Source organism: Crocuta crocuta, unplaced genomic scaffold (genome assembly GCF_008692635.1).
Source record: "Crocuta crocuta isolate KB4526 unplaced genomic scaffold, BGI_CrCroc_1.0 scaffold197, whole genome shotgun sequence".
NCBI classification, from domain to species: domain Eukaryota; kingdom Metazoa; phylum Chordata; class Mammalia; order Carnivora; family Hyaenidae; genus Crocuta; species Crocuta crocuta.
The window spans coordinates 5,862,265-5,887,233 of record NW_027532002.1 but is presented as its reverse complement, the minus strand read 5'-3'; the positions used below and the strand labels follow the sequence as shown (position 1 = coordinate 5,887,233).

Here is a 24,969-nt window from a genome sequence, read left to right as displayed (position 1 = left end):
TGAGGAAAGGTGGCTACTTGGAGCCCTCTGTGGGCCTCGCAACATTGGGCTCAGGGATGGCCATGGAAGTCACACCTAGGGGCAGAGGCAGGGGCAGGAGCAGGGAGCATGTGTCCCCCAAGAGAGGGGGCAGGTGGATGCTATGACCTGCTGAGATGTTAGGGGACATGGATGTCTGTACAATCAGGCCCTTCTAACTCTGACTCCTTGGATCTAACTCAGTGGCTGAAAGAACTACTTTCTGCTTTGATTTTTGTTCCTTTCCTGTGTCCATTGATCTTGGAAGATACTCAGAAAATATGTCTTCTGGGTCCCCACTGTGGGGGTTGTGGCCGGGACAGTCTGTCATTTGTCACTGGCTTGTCAGGGCTGCCTTTGTTGTGTTTCTGTGATGATCAGTTGGGTCTGCTGGGATTATAGCCGTGATCTGGGTGGTCCCGTAACCCTCGGCTCACTCAGCTTCCCGCCATTGCTCTATGTCATGGGCAGGGCATTCCTTTGCGCCTTTACATAGCTTGCTATCACCCACATGCCTGGGCCAGAGTAGGCCCTCAGGAAACCTTAGGTGTAGGACCGAGAGCATGGGAGAGGTATTCTTTATTTATAAGTCCCCAGAGCTGGGTGTTCTAAGCCTGGTGGCTCTCCAAGTGGCACTTTGTGAAAGTTGATGGTCTGGTTGGGGGTGACCGTACTTGTGCTGCTCATGGACCTCTCTGAGGACGTGCTGGCCTGTCATTTGTGTGAGAATCCCTCAGAGTGAATCTCCGGGCCTTCTGATGGCCACATGGACTTTGCCGTGGTGGTTTTTCTGCACATTAGCTCAAACCTGTCACTCTGGGCATCTCACAATAGGGACTGGCTTCAGCTTTTAGTTTTCAGGTATGCACGGGCCACAGGGGCTCCAGCCACCCACCGTTTGCCCAGTCTCCTTTGCAGACATGGTGTGTTATCGTGGGCATGAAATTGAGGAGAATGGTTGGCCTCCCTTGTGGCAGTGGCCACAGCAACAGTCTCCAGACACCAGAGCCCCGAGCAAATGTGTGTCCCCTTGTGCAGCTTGAGTGGTGGGGCCCTGGACCCTTGGGAGCGAAGCCCAGCAGTGTTACGTTGTTATTTTTTTAACGTTTATTTATTATTGAGAGACAGGCCACATGAACAGGGGAGAGGCAGAGAGAGAGTGGGAGACACAGAATCCAAAGCAGCCTCCAGGCTCTGAGCTGTCAGCACAGAGCCCGACGCGGGACTCGAACTCATGAACCATGAGATCATGACCTGAGCTGAAGGTGGCTGCTCAACCGAGTGAGCCACCCAGGTCCCACCCACCCCCCGCCCCCCAGCAGTGTGTTTTTGCAGGCCCTCCAGGTGAAGTGCTCCAGGCTGAGGCTGAAGCACCAGTGCCTTAGGAGCCAGGCCTGAGATGGAGGGGTGGCTGCGTGTAATTACTGAGGTGCTCTCAGGAAAAAGGCAGTGGGAGGCAGGACAGGGCTGGGGAGGGTCTCAGCTGGGATGTGGGGCCTTAGTCTGATCCCCCAGGGAGACGAGAGTGTGAATTGGCCCAGAGCTGGCCCCACCTTTAAGCTAGGAGAGGGCTTTTTTCCTGAGTCAGTCACTGGCTAAGGGTCCCCCGTCCTGGCGGGGGCTGGGAGCCGAATGGGCAGTGTGCCACCTCCTGGGTTAGTTTGGCAAAGGGTGATTCTGTGGAGAAGGACACAGCTGTGAGCCATTAGCCAGCAGGGACGGGGGACAGCAGCTGGGATGGGCATGCTGAGGCAGGGGCACCTGGGCCAGACACCAGTGTCTTCTGTGTCATTCTCGTGGCTCCTTGTACACTTGCCCAGAACCTGGTGTTATTTTTTAAAAACATTTATTTATTTATTTATTTATTTATTTTTAATGTTTTTATTTATATTTGAGAGAGAGAGCAGGGGAGGGGCAGAGAGAGAGAGGGAGACACAGAATCCAAAGCAGGCTCCAGGCTCTGAGCTGTCAGCACAGAGCCTGACATGGGACTCAAACCCATAAACCATGAGATCATTACCTGAGCAGAAGTTGGACGCTTAACCAACTGAGCCACCCAGATGCCCCAAACCTGGGTTATGATAGACAAGCTGTAAATAAAGCCTGTTCATGGCCATCACCTCTGGTACATAGGGTGTCCTTGTGAGGCAGGCCAGGCAGCCTCATTTACAGGTGAGGAGACAGACCCTAGAGGGGACACTGGAATGAAGCTTAATTCAGGCCCACAGACAGCCCCTCCCATCATGACATGGCAGGCCCTACTGCAAGTGTGCCGGACGAACCGTCACTGGCTTCGTGACTGCTAACATCCTGTTGTATTGATCAGAGGGAGGTCCTCTTGAGCCCTTTTGGTGCCTGGGCCACCACTAGGGCTGCAGAAGGGTGAGATGGCCCCCTGCCTCTGATGCCCAGGGCCTGCCGTGGAGCTGTCCGTACTTGGGTGCTAGAGTGTGGCCCTCTCAGAGGAGTGGAAGATGGGGGCGGTTAAGGAGCGCCGTGGACAGGGAAGAGGGCCTTGGGCTTGGGGGGGCCACGTTTAATGCAAAGTCTTCACGGTGAAGCAGTAACATGGGGCGAGGAATGTAATTACACTGCCTTGTTGTACAGCCTGGACACCGCCTTGGCCTCGAGTGTCAGTGTCCCTGCCTCTGTGTGGAAGCCAGTGGTCCATGCCAGGGGTTCAGTGACTGCCATGAGGGGGCTCCAGCAGATGTTCTGGGTTTTGTAGAATGGACAGTAGGGGGCAGCAGATCTTCATCAGTCTTCAGGACTCCAGCGACCCTTGCTGGTGATTGCATTCAGCAGGTACTCACCAGGCCCCTCCTAAGGACTATGCACTCTGAGGAGAGAGAAGAGTGAATCCCGGTCCCTCCTGGGTCCCCATCCCCTCCCGGGCTCCTGATCATGAACGGAAGCCTGCAGGCACACAGATGCCTGCGTCCTGAGAGGGAGTGAATAATGCCATCTGGACCTTGGCAGAGGCTTAGCTCAGGATGTGGTGTTTGCGGTTTATTGACTATTCCCCATACCCGAGCGTCCCGAGTCTGACAACATCTGCACCACATGGGATGAGTAATAGGTGGAACTTCCACTTTAATTTATCTCTGCACATTATTTGGACTTTCGGTCAGTCTATAAAGGTTTGAAATTAGCTGACTCTTGACACATGCACATTTGCTTTCCTGCGTGCCAGGGGCCCCGTGTGAACAGGTGACCGGCCTGTGGCTCCTGTGCTGGTCTGGCTTCACCTTCCTGACTGACTCTGGGGACCTCTCTTCTGTGGTGGGTACGGCTGCTCTTTGCTCAGCTGGTTCTCCTCCTACCCCACACCTTACCCACGTTGACCCTACATGTCTGCTCCCCTAGCCGCCCCCCTCCCCCAACAGGGAAATACCAGTTCTCTCTCCTGAATGTGGGACTCTTCCTAGCAAGTGCAGGAGACTAAATATGAGAAACTGCCCTAGTGCGCATTACAGGCCCCTTGGAGCCCTTCAGGACGGGGGTAGATACCCCTACCCTGTGTGCTAATTCTAGCTGTTGGGCACCTTCAGCGCCAGAGTGCCTGGGTCTCCTGTCCAGTGTATCTATCGCCGCCTAGGGCGAGGAGACTTCCCATGACCCAGATTCCCTTTGAGACCCAGAAGGCATAGCTAAGGAGGTGAGAGCACATCCATACCTCTCCTTGGAAAGGTGAGTGGTCTCATTTTGGGCATCTCGGGACATCAGAGTGGCAGCTTCGTGGTCCTCCTCTGTCCACATCTGGGCCTTGCTATCTCTGCACAGGCCGGGAAGACGTCCCCTGTAGGGAGCTGCTGCCTCTGGATGGAGGGATAGTGAGGCTCAGAGATAATTTTTGGGAGATGATTGCCAGCAGGGGTAGTATATAGAGAGTCTTCTCTCCTGGGTGCTTTTTCCACCCCCCTCCCTCCACGATGCTTTTTTGCTGGTCTGCTAGTGAGCCCACTAGACCCTTGCTGCCAGAACTGCAAAGAGGGGTCCATCTAGTGGTCAGCGACAAGACCAGGATGAGCGTTAAGCAAATGGGGCGTCCAGGGTGCAGGATCTAAGGAGCGCTCGTTCTCAAGGTCTCTCAGTGGAGGCACGTGCATGAACCTGGGAGTGAGGGCCTCCTTAAAGTTTTCATCCTAGGTGCCTTGCATATGTCGCTGTAATGGTGGCCTGGCCCACACAGTCTACGTGCTTCTCTTCTGCTCCTGAGTATCACGGATAACCCTCACTGTAGCACGGTGACTTGATAGCTCACCTTTACTTCCATGAATTCCTTAAGGACTGGAGTAGGTCAGCCTCCCTCCCTTCCTCCCTTTCTTTTTTTCTATCTGTATCCCTGTACCTGGCAGTAAGTATTGAGCAAATGAGAGACTGTGCATAGCAAGGAGAAAGGCTGGAAAAAGTATACTGATCTGCTTGGGACAGTGTCATAAAACTTAAACTGATACTTTTCAGTAGAATCAAAACAATCCCAGCTTTATCCTCAATGAATGTTGGTATTCATTCATTCACTCCTTCATTTTTTTTTATTCAGACATTTAACCATCCACCCATCCATCCAACCAACCAACCAATCAACCCACCAACCCACCAACCCAAACCATCACAGCTTTGATGTCCTATATTTAAGTCATCCTGAATGTTGCCTTCTCTAGGAAGTTTCCTTGATATCTTTCCTGCTCCAACCCCTGAACATGACCCCCTTCTCATATTTCTCACAGCACATGTCACACTGAAGAGAGCTGACAGGCTACCTTGTTCCTTCTGCTGGACTGTCAGCTGCCTGAGTGTGGGGGTGAGCTGTCTATGACCCGTTCCCCCCCACCCCCAACTTTGCTCAGCATTGTTCACACTTATTGGACAGAGCTGAATCATATTGGCTTTGCCTTGGGGAGGGGAAGGTGAAGTGTGAGGTCTTCCCTTCACTCAAGGAACACGCAGAAGAATGAGACTAGTGATTTTTCAGACAGAAAAAGTCACCTGAAAGTAGCAGGCTGCATCAGTCCCAGGCCAGGCAGGTGGTGCTCATTCAGGTGCCACAGAGTCTTAGAAGATGGGGTGCTCCTGAGTGGGGCCTCGAAGGGTTAGAATAGCCCAGTTGGGGAAATGTCACGGGCCTCACTGTGGTGCTTGGACATACTCATTGTTCTTCTCTGCTTTTCTCCCTGTCTGAGATTTCTTGAAACAAAGTTTGCTGGTGTCCCTGGAAGTCTCATTCCTAAAAGCTAAAGCAGCTCTCTTACTTTTCCTCAGCACCCCTCCCCCACCTTTTTAAAGTCTATTTATTTATTTTAAGAGAGTGTGAGTAGGGGAGAGGCAGAGAGAAAGGGAGAGAGAGAGGATCCCAAGCAGACTCTGAGCTGCCAGCACAAAGCCTGACGTGGGGCTCAAACTGACAAACTGTGAGATCGTGATCTGAGCCGAAACCAAGAGTCAGATGCTTAACCAACTGAGCCACCCAGGAGCCCCTCCTCAACCCTTTTTTCTGGAGCCTGTATTGGGTTCTGCTGCATTTGCAGACATTTATGGATGATGTCCATGTATGGGGGCTCATCTAGAAAGAGCCTAAGCCCATAGCTTTCCCTAAGGATTGGGAAGGGGCTTTGGTTTAGGGAAAAGATGGGCATTCTTATTAGGCTGACTGCCTTGGGGACTTGGGCAGAGAGAGTTGATGGTGCCTTTCTCCTGCCGAATCCGTTCTGTTCTGATGGAGCGGGCCTTCCCTTGTGACCCCCCAGCTGTTTTTCCCAAACAGCGGCCATGGGATGGAATACTGCCGTGACTCACTCAGGCTGGTGCCTCCACCGAAGAAAGATGGCTTTTGATCCTGAGTTCTGTCAGGGGCATTTTGGGCAGAGTTCTTCAGATCGCAAAGGTGACCTGCCAGGACAGTTTCCTGTATAGCTGGATTCCATGTGTGTGCCTCGTTCCAGAAAGTTCTAGTTTGTTTTCTCTGCTCATTCCACAAGAAGTTACTAAAGCCATGGGATTCCTTCCATTTCCTGTTGAGGCCACTTTTGCAGCCACGGGTCCCTCAGAAGTGGAGCCTTTTTGCAAAGCGTAAACAATTTTTGATCTCAATCTAAATACATGTCATTTGATTTTATTCCATTCAACAAAGCACTTATGGAGTACGTCCTGCTTGTTCGACTAGCGTTGGAAGGAGAGATGATGGATAGGTTCCCTGTCCCAAAGAGGCTGAGACATCCATGCAAATGACTGTCATACGGAATTTTAAAAAAGGCAAGTGACAAGGGGACAAGGGCAGAGAGCCATGGAGCCAGGGTCTGGATTATTTCAGGGATAATTAAACTCTTAAGTACTCACATTTGACAAGTCCTGTGGCAAGAGCTTAGATGTATTACTTTATTTAATCCCGAGAGCCACACGGGGAGAGTTATTGTCTTCATTTCATAGGTGGGTAAATTGAGGCACAATGACCAACTGGTCTGAGTTCATGCAGGCAGTCTGGCTCTTGGGGCGTCCGTCTTAACCACTGTCCTTAGGCCCCTGTCCTGGGAGGAAGGGCTGTGAGAGAGCTACCACTTGTGAGGACTTAGAGAGTTGGTGTGGGGATTCAGGGGGCAGAAGCATCCCCTGCTGAGGGGACAGCGTAAACAGCGGCAAAGCGGTGGGCACGCGGGTGTAGCTGGAGCACAGGGCGTGTGCGGGGAGAAGAGGCTGGAGGACTGGACCGTGCCTTGAGAGCCAGCCCAGAGAGCACTAGAGAGATCGACAAGTCTCTCGAGTTTTCAGTTATGTGGTTGTTACTTTTTAAAACATCGGTTAGAGCTGTGCTTCGGGAAGGCGAGTCCAGGGGCGCTGCTGGACCGAGCAGGGTGACCACTTGCAGGAGCCGGACCCGGAAGGCGGGGTGGGCTCTGAGCTGGCTGCTCTACAGGGACGAGGAGCCGGGCACCTGGGAAGAGAACCCACAGGACTTGGGCGGTGGGCCGAGGGGGCTGGGAAGCCGGGTGTGCAGGTAGCAAAGACGTGGCCCCGAAGGGGAGGAGAGTCAGATCCCGGGCCTGGCCAGCCGAGCCTTCGTTTCCGCGGTCAGGCGTGGGGCAGAAGTGCGGATCCTGGGAAGCACTGAGTGAGAAGTATCTGGCAGGTACTGGCATGGGGCCAGAAGCTGCAGTCCTTGGAGTGATGGGCACTGCCAGGGGTGCATGGCAAAGGCACCTGGGTCCAGTCCCGAGTGGGAGAGCCACGTGTTTGGTGTGATAAGGAAAAACAGTGGTCAGAGCAGGAGGACTGGGGAGGGAAGGGAAGAGAGGGTCTCTAGGAAGCAGGAAGTTGACCGTTTTGGACCCTCAGGGGAGGTCAGGGGCCCTGCGGGACTTGGCCTGGGACAGAGGCTACCTGCTACTTTTAGGTGACTTTTTTCTGTCTGCAGAATCACTAATCCTACTCTTCTGTCCTCCCTTAGGGGAGGACACACCAGGCGTGGTGACAGAAGTAGTGTTGGAGAGAGCTCTTTCAGCAGGGTTCTGGGGGCAGGAGGTCAAGTGCAGCAGATTGAGGAATGGCGTGGGTGAGGTCATCTACACAGAACACGGAGCTTTTTAAAAGTTCAGAGGTGACGGGAAGCATAGGGACAGGATGGCAGCTCAAGACTGGGGAGGGTCAGGGAACAGGGTCTATTTTTCCAGGACAGGAGACATGTGAGCGTGTTTGTAAGCCCAGGGCTGGACGCCAACCTCGCAGGAGAAACCGGCCATTCACAGAGACTCTGAGAGGCAGGAAGCGTGTCCTCGGGTGGGGTCTGGGAGAGGCTGCACTGACAGTACCCAGATTCATTTTCTGCGAGGCTCCACAATGGTAATCGATGTCGTGAGGCCGGGCCTGGGGCCTTACAAGTCCTCAGAGTAGCTTTTAAATCCCCAGTGAAAGAGCCAATTCTGCTCAGCAGAGTTTTTGAGTTATTGGAAATTTAGTCCAATTAAGCAAAGCTTTGTTAAGTTACTGAGGGCTGCTGTTTGGAAAACGTTACGTCTTACTGAGTTTTGAGACTTTGAAACAGGGCTCTCCATCTTTAACAGATTTAGCGACTCAGCGAGGTGAGGTTGAAAGAAAATGAGATTTAGAATTGAACAGATTTGCCACTTACTAACAGGGTGGCCTCGGGCACAGTGTTTTTGTTGATCTCTTTGTGGCTTAGTTTTTTCATCCAAGAAACGGGACGTTATACCTTTCTTTATGGGAACGTCATGAAGAATAAGTGAAATAATGTATATAAAATATTTTGCTCACAATAGTTAATACATACTGGTTATCTTTCCTACTGTTTGGCTATCCCAAACACCTTGTTTCTTAGGTGGATGGATATATTCCTGAAGAAATGGAAATTTTGTAACGAAGGGGTGGGAAGTAAGATTAGAGGTTATCGGAGATTATGATGGTCAAAAGAGGAATGTTTAGATCTATGGTGTGGGTTATGGCCAAAGGTGAGGAGGAGGAGCATGACCTGGGTTCCTGTGCCTCAGGACAGGTCTCCTCCATGGGGTCATGCACTTAGTAGGTCTTCAGGGAGCACCTGTGGGTTAAGTTTGCCTTCTGTGAGGCATTTCCTCCCTTTCACATTCAAGGCCAAGGTGAGGCTGGGCTTTCATTGGAAAGCTCTGGAGGCTGACATAGATGTGTGCTCCTGCCTGTCTCTTTTCTAGAAGTTCTCCCTAGGCCAGGCCCGGGCAGCGGGCTGGCACAGTCAGCTGCCTTTGCCTGAGTCCCTGTGGCTGTGGTCCTCCATCCCAGGGCTACCGCGCTGAGCCTTAGGGCTTCCTTAGAGCCTGTGAAGATGTAAGGAGAAAGGGGAAATCCGTGAGAGGAGGGTGGCAATTCCTACAATTGACTTGGTTCAGCTTTTCTGCCTTCAAATAAAATTTCTTTTGAATGAGGAAAAAAATCAAAACAGTTTCTGAATGGACGCCATGACCATTCATGAAGTTCTCTGCCATCATCTGAGACTGGAGGCTCTTTTGGGGGGGTTACAATCCCCTTCATAATTTCGTATTCCCCTCCTCATGGAGCAATGGCACACTCAACATCCGTTCCACAAGCTACTCTACAGAGGGCAGATGAACTTAGAGGGAAGTTTTGACAAGTGCCTAGGAACCAAGGCCAGCAGAAGTCAAGGAAATCCATCTGGGGCCTACACTCCACACCCCCTGTTCCCCTCTCAGCTTCTTGATAAATCTCAAGCCACTTTCTAGCCTACACGTGGCTGGTCAGGCATCCTTAAAACCCAGTACGCTCCTAGGAGTGTTTTAAAAGAAGAAAACAGGAGTCGAAATTATCCATTTTCGATAAAAACCAAAGGGGGAGCTGGCCCATTTAATAATGACATCACGATTGTTTCATCCATCTTTTTAAAGAAAATAACTCCAAAGGTATACTTTCCAGATGGCGGGATGTGGGAGAGCCCAAGTGAGGATCCTGGCTTTCAAAAGTGTTGTCATGCAAATGAACCCCGCATGGGTTTTGTAGGAGACTGTCCTTGTTCTTAGGAGATACTGGCTGGAGTATTTGGGGATGAGGTTATAACTCACTTTCAGATGGTTCCGCCAAAAAAAAGTGTGTGTGTTTCTGTGTGTCTGAATGCGTTTGGAGGGAGGGAGGAAAGAAGAGAGAAAAAAGTAAGTCTGGTAAAATGTCAATAATTTGTCCCTATAAGTGAAGGGTATACTGATGTTCATTATATTATTCTTTCATTTTTCCTGCATGCTCAATAGTTTTCAAATTAAAAATGGAAAATATGCCTGGAGCAAGTAGCAAAAATGACTGGTACATAGCATCCATCTTTTATCTCTCAGAAAAGACCCCAAGGAACTATAACAGGGTTGTAGTATGTCACTAAAGGTTGGAATCTGGGGTGAGGGGATGATGCAAAACCTGGGGCCAGCCCAGGAAGCGCCAGGCAAACACCCAACATGGCTGGCGAGTGGTGTGGCTGCCCCTTTCCTGTCCTCCGTGGGCATCCTGAAGCCCTCTGGCCTCCAGGGAACCATCGGCTGTTACAGAAGCAGTAGCTCATGCATACGGTCCAGAGGCCCAGAAAGCAGCTGCCTTCAGTGTCGTCCCGGTGGGTGCTTGAAGCTGACACCTACCCTGTCCTCCCAGCCCTGTCTCCCCCCACCCACACCCCTAGGATTGGAATCCATACACCCCCAGGCTGGCAGTATGTGCCAGCTGCATCTTCCCTCTGCAGACCCTCTGGATGTTTTCTTGAAACCTCCAGTTTTTTTTTTTTAATTACACCCACATCGTGAGGCTCAACGTAACATTTCCAACAGGAGGCTGCCTGACGTGAGTCCAGCTGCCTCACATGGTTTTTATATTTGTTCTGGAAAAAGCTCCAGATACCTTTGGTCACAGCTCTTCCTGTCGGCTGCATGGCCAGGGCCATTTCTCGCCCACACAATCCAGAAGGGGCTGCCCATCTCTGCCGTCTGCCCCCCGCCTGGGGACAGGTAATGGGTGGCAGAAGGGTGCAGCCTGGAGAAGCGAGGAGTCTAGGTGTGGTTGTGGAGGGTGTGTGCTCTCAGTCTCGTTCTTATGTTATTTGGATTCAGATCCTTAGAAACCAGGAAAGCCAGAGCCTTGCCAAAGGGCTTCATTCTGCTTCTGCAGAAGTTTCTCTACTAAGTAGAAAAGATTGTGCTCCTTGCATTTTTTTTTCTCCCTTTTACAGACTAACGCTAATTTGTTACCTCTTAAGGAATGGGGAAGGAATACTTGTCCTGTGCTAAATTTCGAAGTCCCCATTTCCTGACTTCTGTGTGAGGTGGGCTCTGTGCTCCTCAGCTTTAGCGCTCACTCGTCGAAACTTCTAGCATGGATTCCCTACCTTTGACAGTGTCCCAGCTCCCCACTGAATACCCCCACCCGCTGGGCTTCCTGCACAGAAGCCACCTGTGCTCAATAGCTGGGAACACTCATTAGAGGCAGAGGCTGTAGCTTCAGGGGGTGGGGAGGGAGCACTGGTTGGTCCCCCAGGACCCTCCCCATTTCAAGTGAGAGCGGCTGTCAGAGAGGCACAGGGAAGCAGACCGACTGGCTCAGGGACACGTCTAATTTTAGCTCAGGGTGTGCGTGTCCTGAGTTGGGGCTGGTCCACCCATGGAAATTCCATAGCTCCCTGGTTTTATGTGTGCGAGTGGTGTAATGCTCAAAGTTAGCAAACTTGCTTTTAAGGCAGCATGTTTCTTTCTCTTTTTTTTTTCCAAGAAATTTCCAGAAAACAGCCTGTTCTCTGTGCTTTTGGAGTAGGTCAGAATTTCCTGAAGATTTCTTTTTTTTTTTTTTTTTTTTTATTTTGTGATGGGGCAATGTGAGGTGGGAGAAGGAGATGTTCTGAGAGCCAGGCTTGGCTGGGCCTTCCTCGGTGTGAACAAGAGCAAGACAAAGACAGGGTCTCTGGGCCGGAGGCGTCCGTGTGGTGTCAGACATCGGGTACAGTGGGTCACCGGGAGTTCATAGGTCAGCAAAATAGAAACAAACCGGGAAACCCAAAACGGGACCGACATGGTTCAGGTCCGAGTGTGGAGGGCCTTCAACGAAGAACACAGTTTTGGTGCCTCTTTAAGACAAAGAATATAAAGTATCTCATTTTTGCAAATTTGATACAAAGAGAAGACCAGGCCAACACATTGCTTGGGCCTCTTGGAAGGGGTCTGCGCAGGTGAGGGTCCCTGGAGCTTAAGCCCCGTTAACGTCCCGGCCAGTCACATGCTGTTCGGCGTGTTGTCGTTATTTTCATTTCTGGCCGAGTAAGAACATTAAAACTGATTTTGTAAAATGTAAACGTAGGTATAATCTTGAAATGAAATCCCAGCGTTCACCATGAACACGTTAGTCCATGTGAAAGATGCACTGTATCGGGGCTTGGTTTCCTCGCTTGACCGTGGCCCTGGGTGTCAGGGACTACTTTGGGTCAGACAACTTCCAGCTTCCTCAGCCTCAGTGTCCTCATTTGTGAAAATGCAGCTTCCCACAGAGGCCTTTGGGGGGAATGAAATTAAAAACTATGCTTTGAAAGTGCTTGGTGAAGGAAATACAAACACCCAGATAAATAATTATTATCATAAGGACAAAACCATGGAACATTTAGAAGCCTTAGAATGTTACAAGAAGGAAAATGGAATCCCAGGGAAGGTTGAATACCCACCTAGGACCACGTAGAAAGACATGAGTTCCAGCACGAAGTGTCATTGGAGTGTAAACCTACTCACCTTGTCTAAAAGGAAATGAACCCAAATTTCTCTCTCTTATTTTTTATGTTTTTTTAAAAAATTTATTTTATTTTTTCAAATTTCTCCATTTTAAAATTGATAAGGAGTTAGCGCACCCAGACAGCGTGGTTTCAGACTTGTGACTCATGGCTCTTTTATTACTGCTTATGCAGGGGAGAGTTTTGTGTGTTCCAAATGGAAATACTTCATCGTAGAAGTTGTTTTAGGTCACTCTGTGACATACTTAACCGTACGGAACCCAAGTGGATTCGCTGTTTAATGGGACTCGAAGAAAGTCGACCTCTGTCATTGGGGCAGCTCCTTCCCTGGAAGTTTTGGCTTTTATGAGGACAGTAACAGGGCAGGGACAGTGCCCCCAAACAGCTTCCCCTAGCAGCTAAGTAAACATCTCCACACAACTCTCCAATCTGCTGTGGAAAGCAGCGGCAACTCTTACGTAATGTCTTTTAGGCGGCGTGTCAGAACCTTCCCCTTTATAAGGCCAAGTGTGACTTTAGACTCCCTGGGACAGGGCCAAGGCTGTAGAGGCGATCCTTTCCAACCTGGGCTGTCATACCAGTCTTGGTAGAGCCTTGCTGTTGGGTCCTCCCTCTGATGCCCAGAGCCCCAGTCAGAGGCAGGCTTGCGATCCCAGTTGCGGTGTGTGCAGCCTGGGGCTCACACCTGGGGGCCCTTGTGGTGTGAGCCAGGCACCATGTCCATCTGTAGCTCCGGCCCTGGTCATTGGCCTCATCCCTCATCTTGTGGTGGTTAGGTTTGGCTGAGCTCTGTTTGCCCATTGCTGGTGGGCAAAGGGGAGGAGGCGAGCCTGAGGGAGGTCATGGGCTCATGGCTTTCTGCCTGGTGAGATGCACAGCTCAGGTGAATGAATGGTTCGGGGGATTTGGTCAAGCTCCAGAGATCCACTCCATAGAGACCACTTTCCTTCAAGAAGATATTTTTCTTTCCCTTGGAGTAACCTCAGCTCTACCCACCTTTTCACTTCCTGTTGAGCAACGTCTGCCTCTGGGTACCAGTCTCCTTGTGAAACTGAGCTCAGCCATGCCCAGGAGAGTGTAGCCTGTGAGAAGGGAAGGGATGGGAATTGGAAGAGCCACAAAGCCCCTGCCAGCAGCCTGAAGGGAAGAGCAGTCAACCTGTCCTAATGCTTTCGGGTCTTAAGGAAGTGTAATCAGTGCTTCTAAAATCCAGCATAGGATACAGGAAAATGAACTGAGATGAGAGTCCTATATCTGGCTTTGCCTACTACCCTGGGTTCATAGCAGAAGCTCTGCCCACCCACCTCTGACAGGGCTTCAGGATTAGACAGTCTGTAGTGGCCTTTCCAGCCCTTCCAGATGGAAGAGCCATATCTAGGTAAACTCCGAGAACTTGTCAGCTTTCAGAGGGGGCATCCATTAGACACCAGTTGTATACTAAGGCCCTGTGCCAGTTGGGAGAAGGGGAGAATAATATGTGGGAAGGTCACACCTGGTACGGTTTTGTTTGGTGAATTGTGTGCCCTTGAAGGAACCCTCCCAGTCTGATGTCTTGGTAACTGGGTAAATTTCTTCTCTGTTTCTGGAATATGCCAGAATCTGGCCTGACTCAATGAAAGAGAAATGTTGGACTTGGTTTCAGATCTTGCTCTGGCCCTGCACACTTCTCATCAAGGGTGTGAGCCAAAGCCTGTGGGGGAGGGCACATACGGAAAGATAGTTAAGCTGAGAAATCATCGCCCCGCAAGAACAATGGTCCAGGAGACTGGAGTACGTGTGTTCTCTCCAGCAAGACGGGCTGAGTCGATGGCTTTTCCAGGAGGATGCGGGGCCATCAGTGCCCCCTCCCCTCCCCAAATCTGTCCTCACCGGACGATCCCTATCTTTGTCCAACCTTCGTCATCATGGACCCGGATGAGAGGGACTTGGGTATGCAGCCCAATTCCCAATTAAGTTTTTTCGCTCGTTTCAGGAAGATAATTTATTTGGATTGAATTGTTAAGGCAGATTGCTTTCACAGCATTCCAGGCAGAGTGATTTCTCACAGGAAATGTCAGACTAGGCAATTCTAGTCAAGTTTTCCACATCCTTAAGAAAAAAGAAAGGGGGGTGGGGTGGGGAAGATTCCTTTTATGTAGTGAAGGTCACCAGTTTGGGAACTGGTAACTTCAGGGTATGTGATGGGTGAAATGTGATCGTGCACAAGATGACTTCTCGACAGCCGCACCTTTAATGAGACCTCCTGTTCTTTAGGGCTTAGTTTTAAAAGGGCCTGCCGATTGGGCTGCCCAGGGGGATGGAGCACTTCCCAAAGTTGGGCCATGGCTCCCCCAAGCGTCTGGGTGGTGAGGACACTGGAGGGGGAACCCCTTCTTCTCTCCAGAGTTCAGTTTCCTCAGCCGTCAAACCAAGGTTATGACGGGCAACTCCCAAACTTCTTCCCAATCTAGGTCACCAGGATTCTGTACCTTTACCTGGGGGAGCTTGGCTGAGCCTCTGTAGGAAGCCAAAGAGAAACAGAGAGCAGGAAAGTGAAGAGTCTTTTCTTCCATAGAGAACTTAGATGTTTTTTTAAAAAAAGTTCTTTTTAAATCAGCTTGCCCTCTGGGATCTGCCTCACGAAGGCTTACTCCTCCCGAAGTTGAGTCCTTAATGAGAGGCTTTATTGAAGCACAGGGCTATGGAAGTCACTGTGAGGAAAAGAACCTAACATAGCTGTTCCTCTGACGGTGCTCTCTGAGGACTTGCTGTCCCCCTCCTCCACTCCCTCATGTGTTCAAGAAGTGTCTGCAGGTGGGGAAGCGGTGGCCAGTCCCAAGAGCTGAAACCCAGAGTTACTAGATGTTAGGGCCCTTGTAGCTTCCCAAAGATGATTATGGCCAAAGGGAAGCTGAGACTCGAGGCGATTACAGCTCGAAGCGATGTGCCGTCTCTGGCACGAGCTGGTCCTGTGGCTGGTCCGTCCCGATCCTCTGTGTCCACTGACAATGGAACAGCTCTCTGTTTCATTACCGTCTAGTCCTGCTGTTCGTTCTGAAAGGAGGTGCTGTTGGAAGCCGGGTAGTGGCAGGAGTGCTAAGCCTGCGTCAGGAAACCTGGGCTCTGCCCCCGGCTCGCCAGTGTCCTGTGTCTTGCCGCACTGCTTCTGATGCCCCTCTGGGAGACCCCGAGTCCTGTGGGATACGACATCCTCACTTGGCTACTGTTGCCAGCAGGGATGCTTCAGTGTTAGGATGTCCAGTCGGGTTGAAGTACATATATACTAAGTACAGCAAAACCCTTCTTGTCCCTTGGGCTTGCTAAGTTTTCTTTATATTTTGAGTTGGTGCAGGGAAGAGGGAGAGGGAGAGAGAGAATCTTAAGCAGGCTCTACACTCAGCAGGGAGCCCGACACGGGGCTCGATCCCATGAACCGTGAGATCATGACTTGAGCCGAAATCAAGAGTTGGACACTCAGCTGACCGAGCCATCCAGGCGCCCCTTTGCTATGTTTTATTTTTAAAATATGTAAGAGTATTTATTTTTTTTATCAAATGTTTTTGCTGAATCTATTGAGATTATTGTCCATTTTCCCCCCCTCTGTTGGTGTGAATTACATTATTGGGTCTTCCTTTTTTGTTTTTAATGTTTATTTATTTTTGAGAGAGAGAGCATGGGAGGGGCAGAGAGAGAGACAGACAGAGACAGAATCCGAAGAGGGCTTCAGGCTCTGAGCTGTCAGCACAGAGCCCGAAACGGGGCTTGAACTCACGAACCATGAGATCATGGCCCGAGCTGAAGTCAGATGCTTAACCGACTGAGTCACCCAGGTGCCCCTGGATTTTCTAATGTTAAAATATTCTTGCATCCCTTCTCGGCCAAGATCTTCTTCAGATTCATGGCGGATGCAGTTGTTTGTTATTTTATTTCATAGTTTTGCACTTGTATTTGTATGTTTAGGTGTTTGGAATTGAGGTTTCATCGTGTGAGCGAGTATGTGGCAGTTCTGCGTCAGGCACTTTTCTGAGTACTTGATGGATTAGTCAATTTCATTGTCATCACAGTCCCTTGAGGTAGGACTGTTATTAACCCCACTTTACAGAGGTTGAAAATGGCTAAATTTTCCTGTTGAATTCCTTTTGTTGTTGAATTTCCTGTTGAATTTCCTTTTGTTATTCTGTAGGTTTATCACCAATAATGCTTTTTATTCCAAAGTCTATTTTTAATCTGAAAGTACAGCATCAGCTCCATTAGTTTTTAAATGGCTGGCCCACAAGTGATCTATTTTTTCCCTATGCTTTATGGTCCACCCTTTTGTGTCATGTACCTTGTGAAACAGCATAGACTAATTAAAAAAAATAAAACAGAGTGTGTCTTTTAACTGGTCAGTGGAATTTGTTTGCTTTTAATAAAATTACTGATATACTTGAGTCCATTTGTATTCTGTACTTTCATGTTGCCATGCTTTTTCTTTATCTTTTTTCTTCCTCTTCCTTTCTTTTTCTTTAAATTAACTATTTTCGAGTGAACAATTCAGTGGCCTTTAGTACATTCAGAATGTTGGGTAACCATCACCTCTCTCTAGTTCCAAAACATACTCTTCTCTTCAGAGTAAATCTCTTCCTATGAAGCAGTTTCTTCCCCCATTCCTTCACCCCTGGCAACCGCCTATCTACACTATTTCACATGAATGGAATTGTACAATATGTGACCTTTTGTTTCTGGTTTCTTTTGCTTAGCATCCTGTTTTCAAGATTCATTCACCTTGTAGCCTGTGTCAGTACTATATGCCTTTTTATGGTGGGATAATATTCCATTGTGTGAATATCCACCATTTTGTTTATCCATTCATCTATTGGTAGAAATTTTTTTGTTTATCATTGGTGGACATTTGATTTGTTTTTTTTTTCTTTTGGCCTTAGAGAATAGTGCCACCATGAACATGTGTCCCTGTGTTCACTTCTTTGGAGTATATACCTGGGAGTAGAAGTCTATCATGTAGTAATTCCATGCTCAGTTTTTTTGAGGAACTGCCAACCTGTCTTCCACAGTGGTACTTTCCCATGAATCAACTGGTGTTTGTTTTTTCTTCTTGGGCTTTACAATTTGGAAGTTATATGTTATGTTTTTACTATTTTAACAGTTACTCTTAAATTTTTTTTGTCATAATCGGCTTAAAGTTTCAGTTTAATCAATCTCTGCACCCCCTCAAAAAATTCAAGGATTTTTAGAAAGCTCCAGCTGCTCATTTCCTGTTCCCATGTTTCCTGTGTATTATTGTCTAGTACTTCTTATCTCTTTGTTTTTAACTATCCCCTCACTAGTGGCTATTGCTATTAATTTTTTTTATCACCAGCTCTCATTTAGGTTTATCTACATGTTTATAGATTTCTTTTCTCGCCATTGCTTTCTTCCTGCTCTTTACTTCTGGGTTCACGTTCCTTCTTGCTAAAGTACGTCTGGGAGTGGTTTGAAGGTCTGTGATGGTAAACTTTTTCAGTGATTGTCTAAAACTGTGCTCATTTTTGTCCCTACCTTTAATATTTTGACTATTGAAGATGTCTTTTATTGAAGTAGTCTTTATTTAAAGATAATCTGCCTTTCCACTAAGAGTTTTCTCATTGTCATCAATATTCTAGTCATTTCAATATGACATATCTAGGAGTGTATTTATTTCCACATGTGCTATTTGAGGCTTCTTAGGTTTCCATGAGGATTCATGTCTGCTAAGTTCTTAGCGGTTATCTTTTCAATAATTTCCTTTCTCACACTCTTTATTTTTCCTTCTAGAACTTCTTGTACATGGTCATTGGAATTAAAGTTTTTTCCCTCCATGTCTCTTCTTTGCTCTTTCATATATTTGATCTCTTTGGATTGAGTTGCATTCTGGGCCATGTCATCTGAGGGTTCCTAGTTATTTCTTATCTCTTCATGGTATCTGATCTCCTGTTTCAGCTTACTCCAAGTTAACCCCCAATGTTAAACAAGATATAACCTATAAAAAAGTCAAAAGAATAGAAAAATGAACACCTATATGGCCTTCACCTACATTAAGTGATTCTAGGACTTTGTCACATTTGTTTTTTTCTTCTTCTCCCCTCTCCACATATTTGTAACCCACACATTTTTGATGATTTGCTTGAAAGTAAAATTCAGATATCGTGGCATTTCATCCCTACATATCACAGCTTCCATTTCGTAAGGACAAGAATGTTCTTTTGCATAACCACAGTACCATTAAGACACCCAAAAAATTTCCATAACATCAACTAACATAAAGCCCATAATCAGATTTCTCCCACGTGGCTCTAAAATGTTCTTTTAGTCTTTAGTTTTTTCAATTCAGAATCCATTCAAGGTTCACACGCATTTGGTCGCCATGTCTCTCTGGTCTCTTTTAATCTCCAGCGATTTCCCTTCTATTCTTAGTTTTTCATGAGTGTAGTCTTATTGTCTTATAAAATGACCACTTTCTGGATATGCCTGTTTCATTATTAGGTTTGTGTTAAACACATTTTGGGCAAAGACAATACATATGTGATGTTGTGTATTTCCCATTACATCACATCAGGAGCACATGATGTCAGCTAGTTTAATTTCTGCTGATGCTAAGTTGGATCACCCCATTAAGGTGGTTTCTGCCAAGTTCTCCATCATTATAACGGAAACTTTCCCTTTTGCAGTTGAAGAGGAATCGGTAACTTTCAGACTAGATGAATATCCTGTTTCTCAAAAACTTTTTAACCAGTAGTTTTAGCATCCATTGATAATCTTTTCCCATATTAGGAGTTTATAAAATGGTGATTGCCTAATTTCTATCATTTTCTCATTCCTTTTACATACATTAGGTGATGGTGTTCTACACAGAGGGCTCTCCACGACCTATTCTTGTCTTCCTCTCTCACCCCTTCCTTTAGCACAGACTCACAGCATTTTCTACATATAGTTCATATGTTATTATCTGTCACCATCCTTATATGTCCATAAGTTTTTCATTTCTGTGTCCATATTTACTTTTCAAAACTGTCCATTCTTTTCTTATAGTGTCTATTTCTTTTCTTATGATTTCCATTCCTTTTTCTTTTTTCTTTTTTTTAAGATTTTATTTTTAAGGAATCTCCGTACCCAAAATGTGGGACTCGAACTGACAACCCCGACATCAAGAGTCCTATGTTCTACTGACTGAGCCAGGCAGGCACCCCTGATTTTCATTCCTTTTTTTTTAAATGAAATATATTGGAAATTTATTCCAATTCTACTTAAAACTACCAGCAATTTCATTGTATATATATACCACATCTTTCTCCATTCATCAATCGCTGGACATTTGGGTTCTTTCCATGATTTGGCTATTGTTGATAGGCCTGCTATAAACATTGGAATCCATGTGCCCCTTTGAATCAACATTTTTCTATCCTTTGGGTTAATATCTCCTAGTGCAATTGCTGGATCATATAGTAGTTCTGTTTTTAATTTTTTTAAAATAGCTTATGGTCAAGTTGATTTCCATATAACACCCAGTGCTCATCCCCACAAGTGCCCTTCTCCATGCCCATCACCCCCCTCCTTCCCCATCAGCCCTCACTTTGTTCTTGGTATTCAAGAGTCTCTGATGGTTTGCCTCCCTCCCTCTCCCTCACTATTTTTCCCCTTCTTCTCCCCCATGGTCCTCATTTAGTTCCTCCTAATCCACCTATACATGCAAATATTTGGTATCTGTCCTTCTCTGCCTGACTTATTTTGCTCAGCATAACACCCTCAAGGTCCATCCACGTTGCTACACATGGCCAGATTTCATTCTTTCTCATTACCATATAGTATTCCATTGTATAGATAAAACACATCTCCTTGATCCATTCATTCCTTTTTAAAAAGTTTTCCTACTCTAATTACAGTCTTTTTAAGATTGTTCTATTATCTCAAGTTCTTGGGAGTCCTATTGGCTGTGTCATCTTGCTTTCACTTATGGTGCATGAGTTTCTCATGAATTTACCAGTTTTTTTGTTTTGAGCATATTTTCAGTGGGGCTAAAAAAAAAATCTCTCTGTCTCATGGGGAATCTTGTAAGACCTGCTTTGTAGAAGTGCCCCTCCAGATACTTTTACATTGCTTTTGTTAGGTGTGCTGGGATATCCCTGGCTTGGGAAAATTTTATGTTATTATTCTGGATTCCTGTGCCACATGAGTGGGGTCAGTTTGGACTCCATTCACACTGTGTTCTGAGTTTTCATCAGATAGAATATATAGTAAGTGGTCCGTATCTTTATTTTCACGGGACACCTTTCTTCTGTACTCCATAAGTAATTTAGCCACGTATCCAGTACCAAACATTCAGGAAGGAGCATCTTCTCATCTCTTTTTTTATGTTAAGCACTAGTGAAATATTCAGAATGTGGGACTGTATAGTAGAACATCTTTAAAACTAGTGTGACTTCTTGGAGCCCCTGAACCTGGTCGTGTCCTGCAGTGACCATGCTCAGGCCTCCCCTGAGGGACAGATGAGGCACCTGATGCCACAGAGGGTAAATGACTTGCCTGAGGACATGCAGAGGTTGGGGGAGAAGGGCCAAGAACTCAGGTCTCTTGAGTAGCTCTTCCTACCCAGCCAAGGTTCAGTTATCTGGGATTGAGTCCTGGTCCCATGTAGCCCCAAACACCTTCAGTACCCTGGTCCTTGCTTCTCCCTCAGGGTCACAGAAGGGAGCTTGGGTGGGACGTGGTGACCTCAGATGCAGCAGACAAGCTGGGTGTCTACAGCCCGGCTCCTGTGGATTTATTAGATGCACACTCTGACACATGTCTCTGGGTTATCTGCACAATCACATTTTGAAAAAGCATTTTGACTCCTTGATTTATCTTTTTGTCATTGTTTTTCATAAGAGCTTCCACTCAAAGGCAAGAGCGTGCTTTTAAACTGACCTTTTAAACTTTGCAATGCTTATGCCACAAAGGGACACATGAAAGGAACAATAAACGCATTCCCTGAGTGTGAGCATAATTGAAGTCTCCTCTGGTGATGAGATCTATGGGAAATGGGCACAAAGCATCTAAGCTGGGCTTTTGCAGCTGATGGATGGCGCTCTGGATGGAAGTCCCATGACCAAGGAGAGGCCTGGCTGTACCCTATCTGGCCGAAAAGTCATCACCACCCTCTCACTGTGGCTCTTGGCCACCCTCGTCCCCCAAAGCTTTGCTCCCAGAAGCCAACGGGGCCACGTGGGAGGTTTGAATTTCATCCTGTGGGCCACAGGAAGCCATGGAGGGTTCTGGGCGGGGGAAGGAAGCATAAAATAGAAGAAAGAACCAAATAGAGCATTTGGAGCCAGCGGCCTGGTTTAAGTTCTGCCTTGGGCACTTCTATGGTGTGTGACCTTGTGTGAGTCACATCGCTTCCGTGAGGGTCACGCTGGTACTTAGCACCCATTTATGGAGCACTGACCAAGTGTTGGGCATATGAGGCACAGAGCTAGCCAAGAGAATCCGTGGTCCTTCGTCCCTCCTTATTTGTTTCTCTTACCGTGTGTATTCGTTCTCCGTGGCTGCCGTCACGAGTTCCCACAGACTTAGTGGCTTACAAGAATGTGAATTTATTATTATGGTGCTGTTCTGGAGGATCAAGGTCTGACATCAGTTCTACTGGTGCTAAAGTCAAGGTGTTGGCAGGGCTGGTTCTTTCTGGAGGCCCCAGGGGAGGGTCTGTTTGTTGGCCTTTGTAGTTTCTCCTGGCCACCCATGTCCTTGACTTGTGGCCCTTCCTGCATCTTCAGAGCACATCCCTCCAACCTCTGCTCCTGGCGTCACATCACCTCTCCTCTTCCGTGTCGTATCTCCTGCTTCCCTCTTAGGAGGACGCTTGTGATTACATCACTTCCACTTGGATAATCCACGGTACCCTCTCCCGTCCTAAGATCCTCAACATAATCTCATCTGCAAAATCTTTTCTGCCATATGAGGTACCATTCACAGGCTATCTTTGGGGGATGTTATTCAGCCCACCATACCACGTCAAATTGCAATTTATGTCTCGTCATTTTACATGCCTCAGTCTCCTTTGGGCAGGGAGATTGGCCTGCCCCATAACTGCCACATGTTGGCTGAATGAGAGTGTGAAGAAATGAATGAACATGTGTTTGGAGTTGAGAAGGAGGCAGCATACCACTTGGGCTGGAAGAGATTAGCATGAGTTTGCCAAAGTATATTCTAGCAGCATAGAAGGGCTTAGGAAAAGGTATAGAGGTGCAGAGGCTGGGAAGCTCAGTGTGCAGGAAATGAACATTGAGTGTGAGGGTGTAGAGGGAGAGGGGGCTGGGGCAGCAGCCCACAGGGCACCCTAATGGGCCTGGGTTTTATTTTATTTTTATTTTTAAGTAACCTCTACCTACAGCATGGAGTTCGAACTCACAACCCCAAGATCAAGGGTCACAGGCTCTGCTAACTAAGCCAGCCAGGCGCCCTATCCTGGATTTTATATTTTAAGGAAGCAGTATATGTGGTGGCTGCTGTCTTTGTCTTTAGGGTCATGGCCTGGGTTCAAATTCCTGTGCTGCCGCTTGCTTGCTGTGTAACCGGGAACATTACTGGACTTCTCTGAGGCTCAGTACAACGGCTACTTTGTAAGGCCATCCTGAGAAGCAGATGGCTTTTGTTGCTTGCAAAGCACTCAGCACAGTGCCTGGAACAGTCAAAGGAGTCAGAGAGTACTTGCTGCTATTATTGCTGTCAGTTTTATAAATATTATTGGTGGTGGTGATGATGATGGGGAACCTTTGAAGAACTTCAGCCAGGCTGTGGCATGGTCAGGTTTGCTTTCTAGAAAGATGCCTTTGACACCCATGTGAAGATGGTGTGGGGTGGGACATCACAGCGAGGGTCTGGAAACACGTGAGGAGGCTATGCCAGTGATCTGGGTGACAGATGAGGAGGCAGAGAGCAGAGGTGGGTACCAGAGAGATGTTACTTTCTCTGGGGTGTTCCAGAGATGGCTTTGCTCCTGCTGGTCGCTGCTTGAAATGATTCAAGGCAGGTGTTAGAGGCCATTTAGTGCCATGCCTCAGTCCTCGCTTTGCGGAAAGGGATAGTGAGATGTGGGATGGGGGTGGGGGATTGGCATTCTGCCTTAGTCTCTTGGGGAATAGTGACAGAAGGGACAGATAAAGGTGGGACTCAGGTCCTCAGCCTTCAGTGGCAGAGACAATTGCAGTGTGAGTGGTATGCTTCCAGAAACTTCTAACGAACATGTTGTTTCTCATTGCCGCAGGCTGGGGAAGGGGAGCTCTGACACAGCATCTGTACTGCTTCCCCCATCACCTCCTTCTACTGCCCCTCCCGGCCTTAGATCCTCTTTCCAGATGGTTCTTTTACCAGTCCCCAGGAGAAAACTCGCAGAATCCTGGTCATGGAGGGATGTAGCAATGTCGCAGTTTTGTTGAAATGAGGAAAAGGGGCTTGGCCCAGTGGGGGAGGATTAGGGCTGCCTGGGAGGGTGGAGGAAGGAGCTCTGTGTTCTGGAGCCAGAGAGAGAAGCCCAGAGTCCAGAGCAGTACGTGCTCACAGATTGGGTACCGTGAGTCCTTTTTGGTCTTCCACTCACACCCCTTCATACATCTTCAGGAGGAAACCAATTCAATAGAGCACACCATGGCAAGACTACGATTGTTACTTCAATCATATCTTACCCTGCAAGGATGTTGGAGGAAAATATATTTCAATTCCACCTTCAAAAGAGCTGTCATTTTAACGTAGTAAATGGGTTTTCAGAGAGTGATGTAATATTGTTATTTTTAATACATTCTTTAAAAGAAAAGATTCTACTTTAGTCTGCATCGATGCATACTAGAGGGGAAAAAATATCTAAAGAGAGCTAAAATACACATGGGCCATTTTAAGAAAGCTCTACACATACATACCTGAACTTACAAGTCAGAATCACAGAATAGGTTTTGGGTGCATTTTAGAGGTTTCTAATAAATGGTAGCTAATGACTTTATAAGAAAGCCGGGAGAAAGGACATAAACAAAAAAGAAAATAGAAGAAGATGAGAAAAATCGGGGTGATGATTACAAGAACTTGATTGTGTGTGTGTGTGTGTGTGTGTGTGTGTGTGTGTGTGTGATTATGTGCATGTGTGTGTGTTTGCTAGCAGTATCACGATGACCTCAGCAAGATACGCTTGCATCTGGTTCTTGGCAAGTGTCAAACTATAGGGTTTATCATCCTTTATTGGCTGGTGTGTGTGTGTGAGAACATGGAATGGAAAGGCAGCTTGGAGGCAATTTGGTCCCATCCAACATGGAACCTGTACTCAGAGAAGGGAGAGTGACTGGTGGGGCAAGGCTCACGTGAGAGGCAGGGCCAGGCTAGAGAGAACGCACCTCCTGAACCCCGATCCAGTGCTCCCTGCGTTCTTCTCTGCTGTCTATACTTCGGTGTCATTTTCCCCTGGTACGCTGACATTTTCTTTTTTTCTAGGAAAAATCAATTGCCAGTGTCCAGCAAGGCTGATGGGGAGCTGGGCGCCCTGCAGCTTGGTAAGTGCACCTGGTGCCCCTCGGTGCTGTGCCCACCAGGGTTCAGGGGTCTTCATTTCCTCCGACTGGGAGATAGTGGGTGTGGGGGCTTCCTTGCTCCCACCTGACCTCAGAACGGAGAGGCTGGCCCAGTGAGTAGAGCAGGCTTCTCTCTTTTTGGTTGCTGTCTTCTGCCTTCTGTCTTTCTGTCCTGGAAAATCCTTA

General features: G+C 47.8%; 1 protein-coding gene across 2 annotated transcripts in view; it reads left to right on the top strand.

The window, feature by feature from the left end:
• The window catches only part of MINDY4 (MINDY lysine 48 deubiquitinase 4), a 109,374-nt gene that overhangs the window by 26,257 nt on the left and 58,148 nt on the right, over positions 1–24,969 (top strand). For both annotated transcript variants that reach the window (XM_077775445.1, XM_077775446.1), the window contains exon 6: positions 24,707–24,765. In XM_077775445.1, coding sequence (XP_077631571.1) covers positions 24,707–24,765 — 59 coding nt within the window. The remainder of the gene's footprint in view (positions 1–24,706; positions 24,766–24,969) is intronic.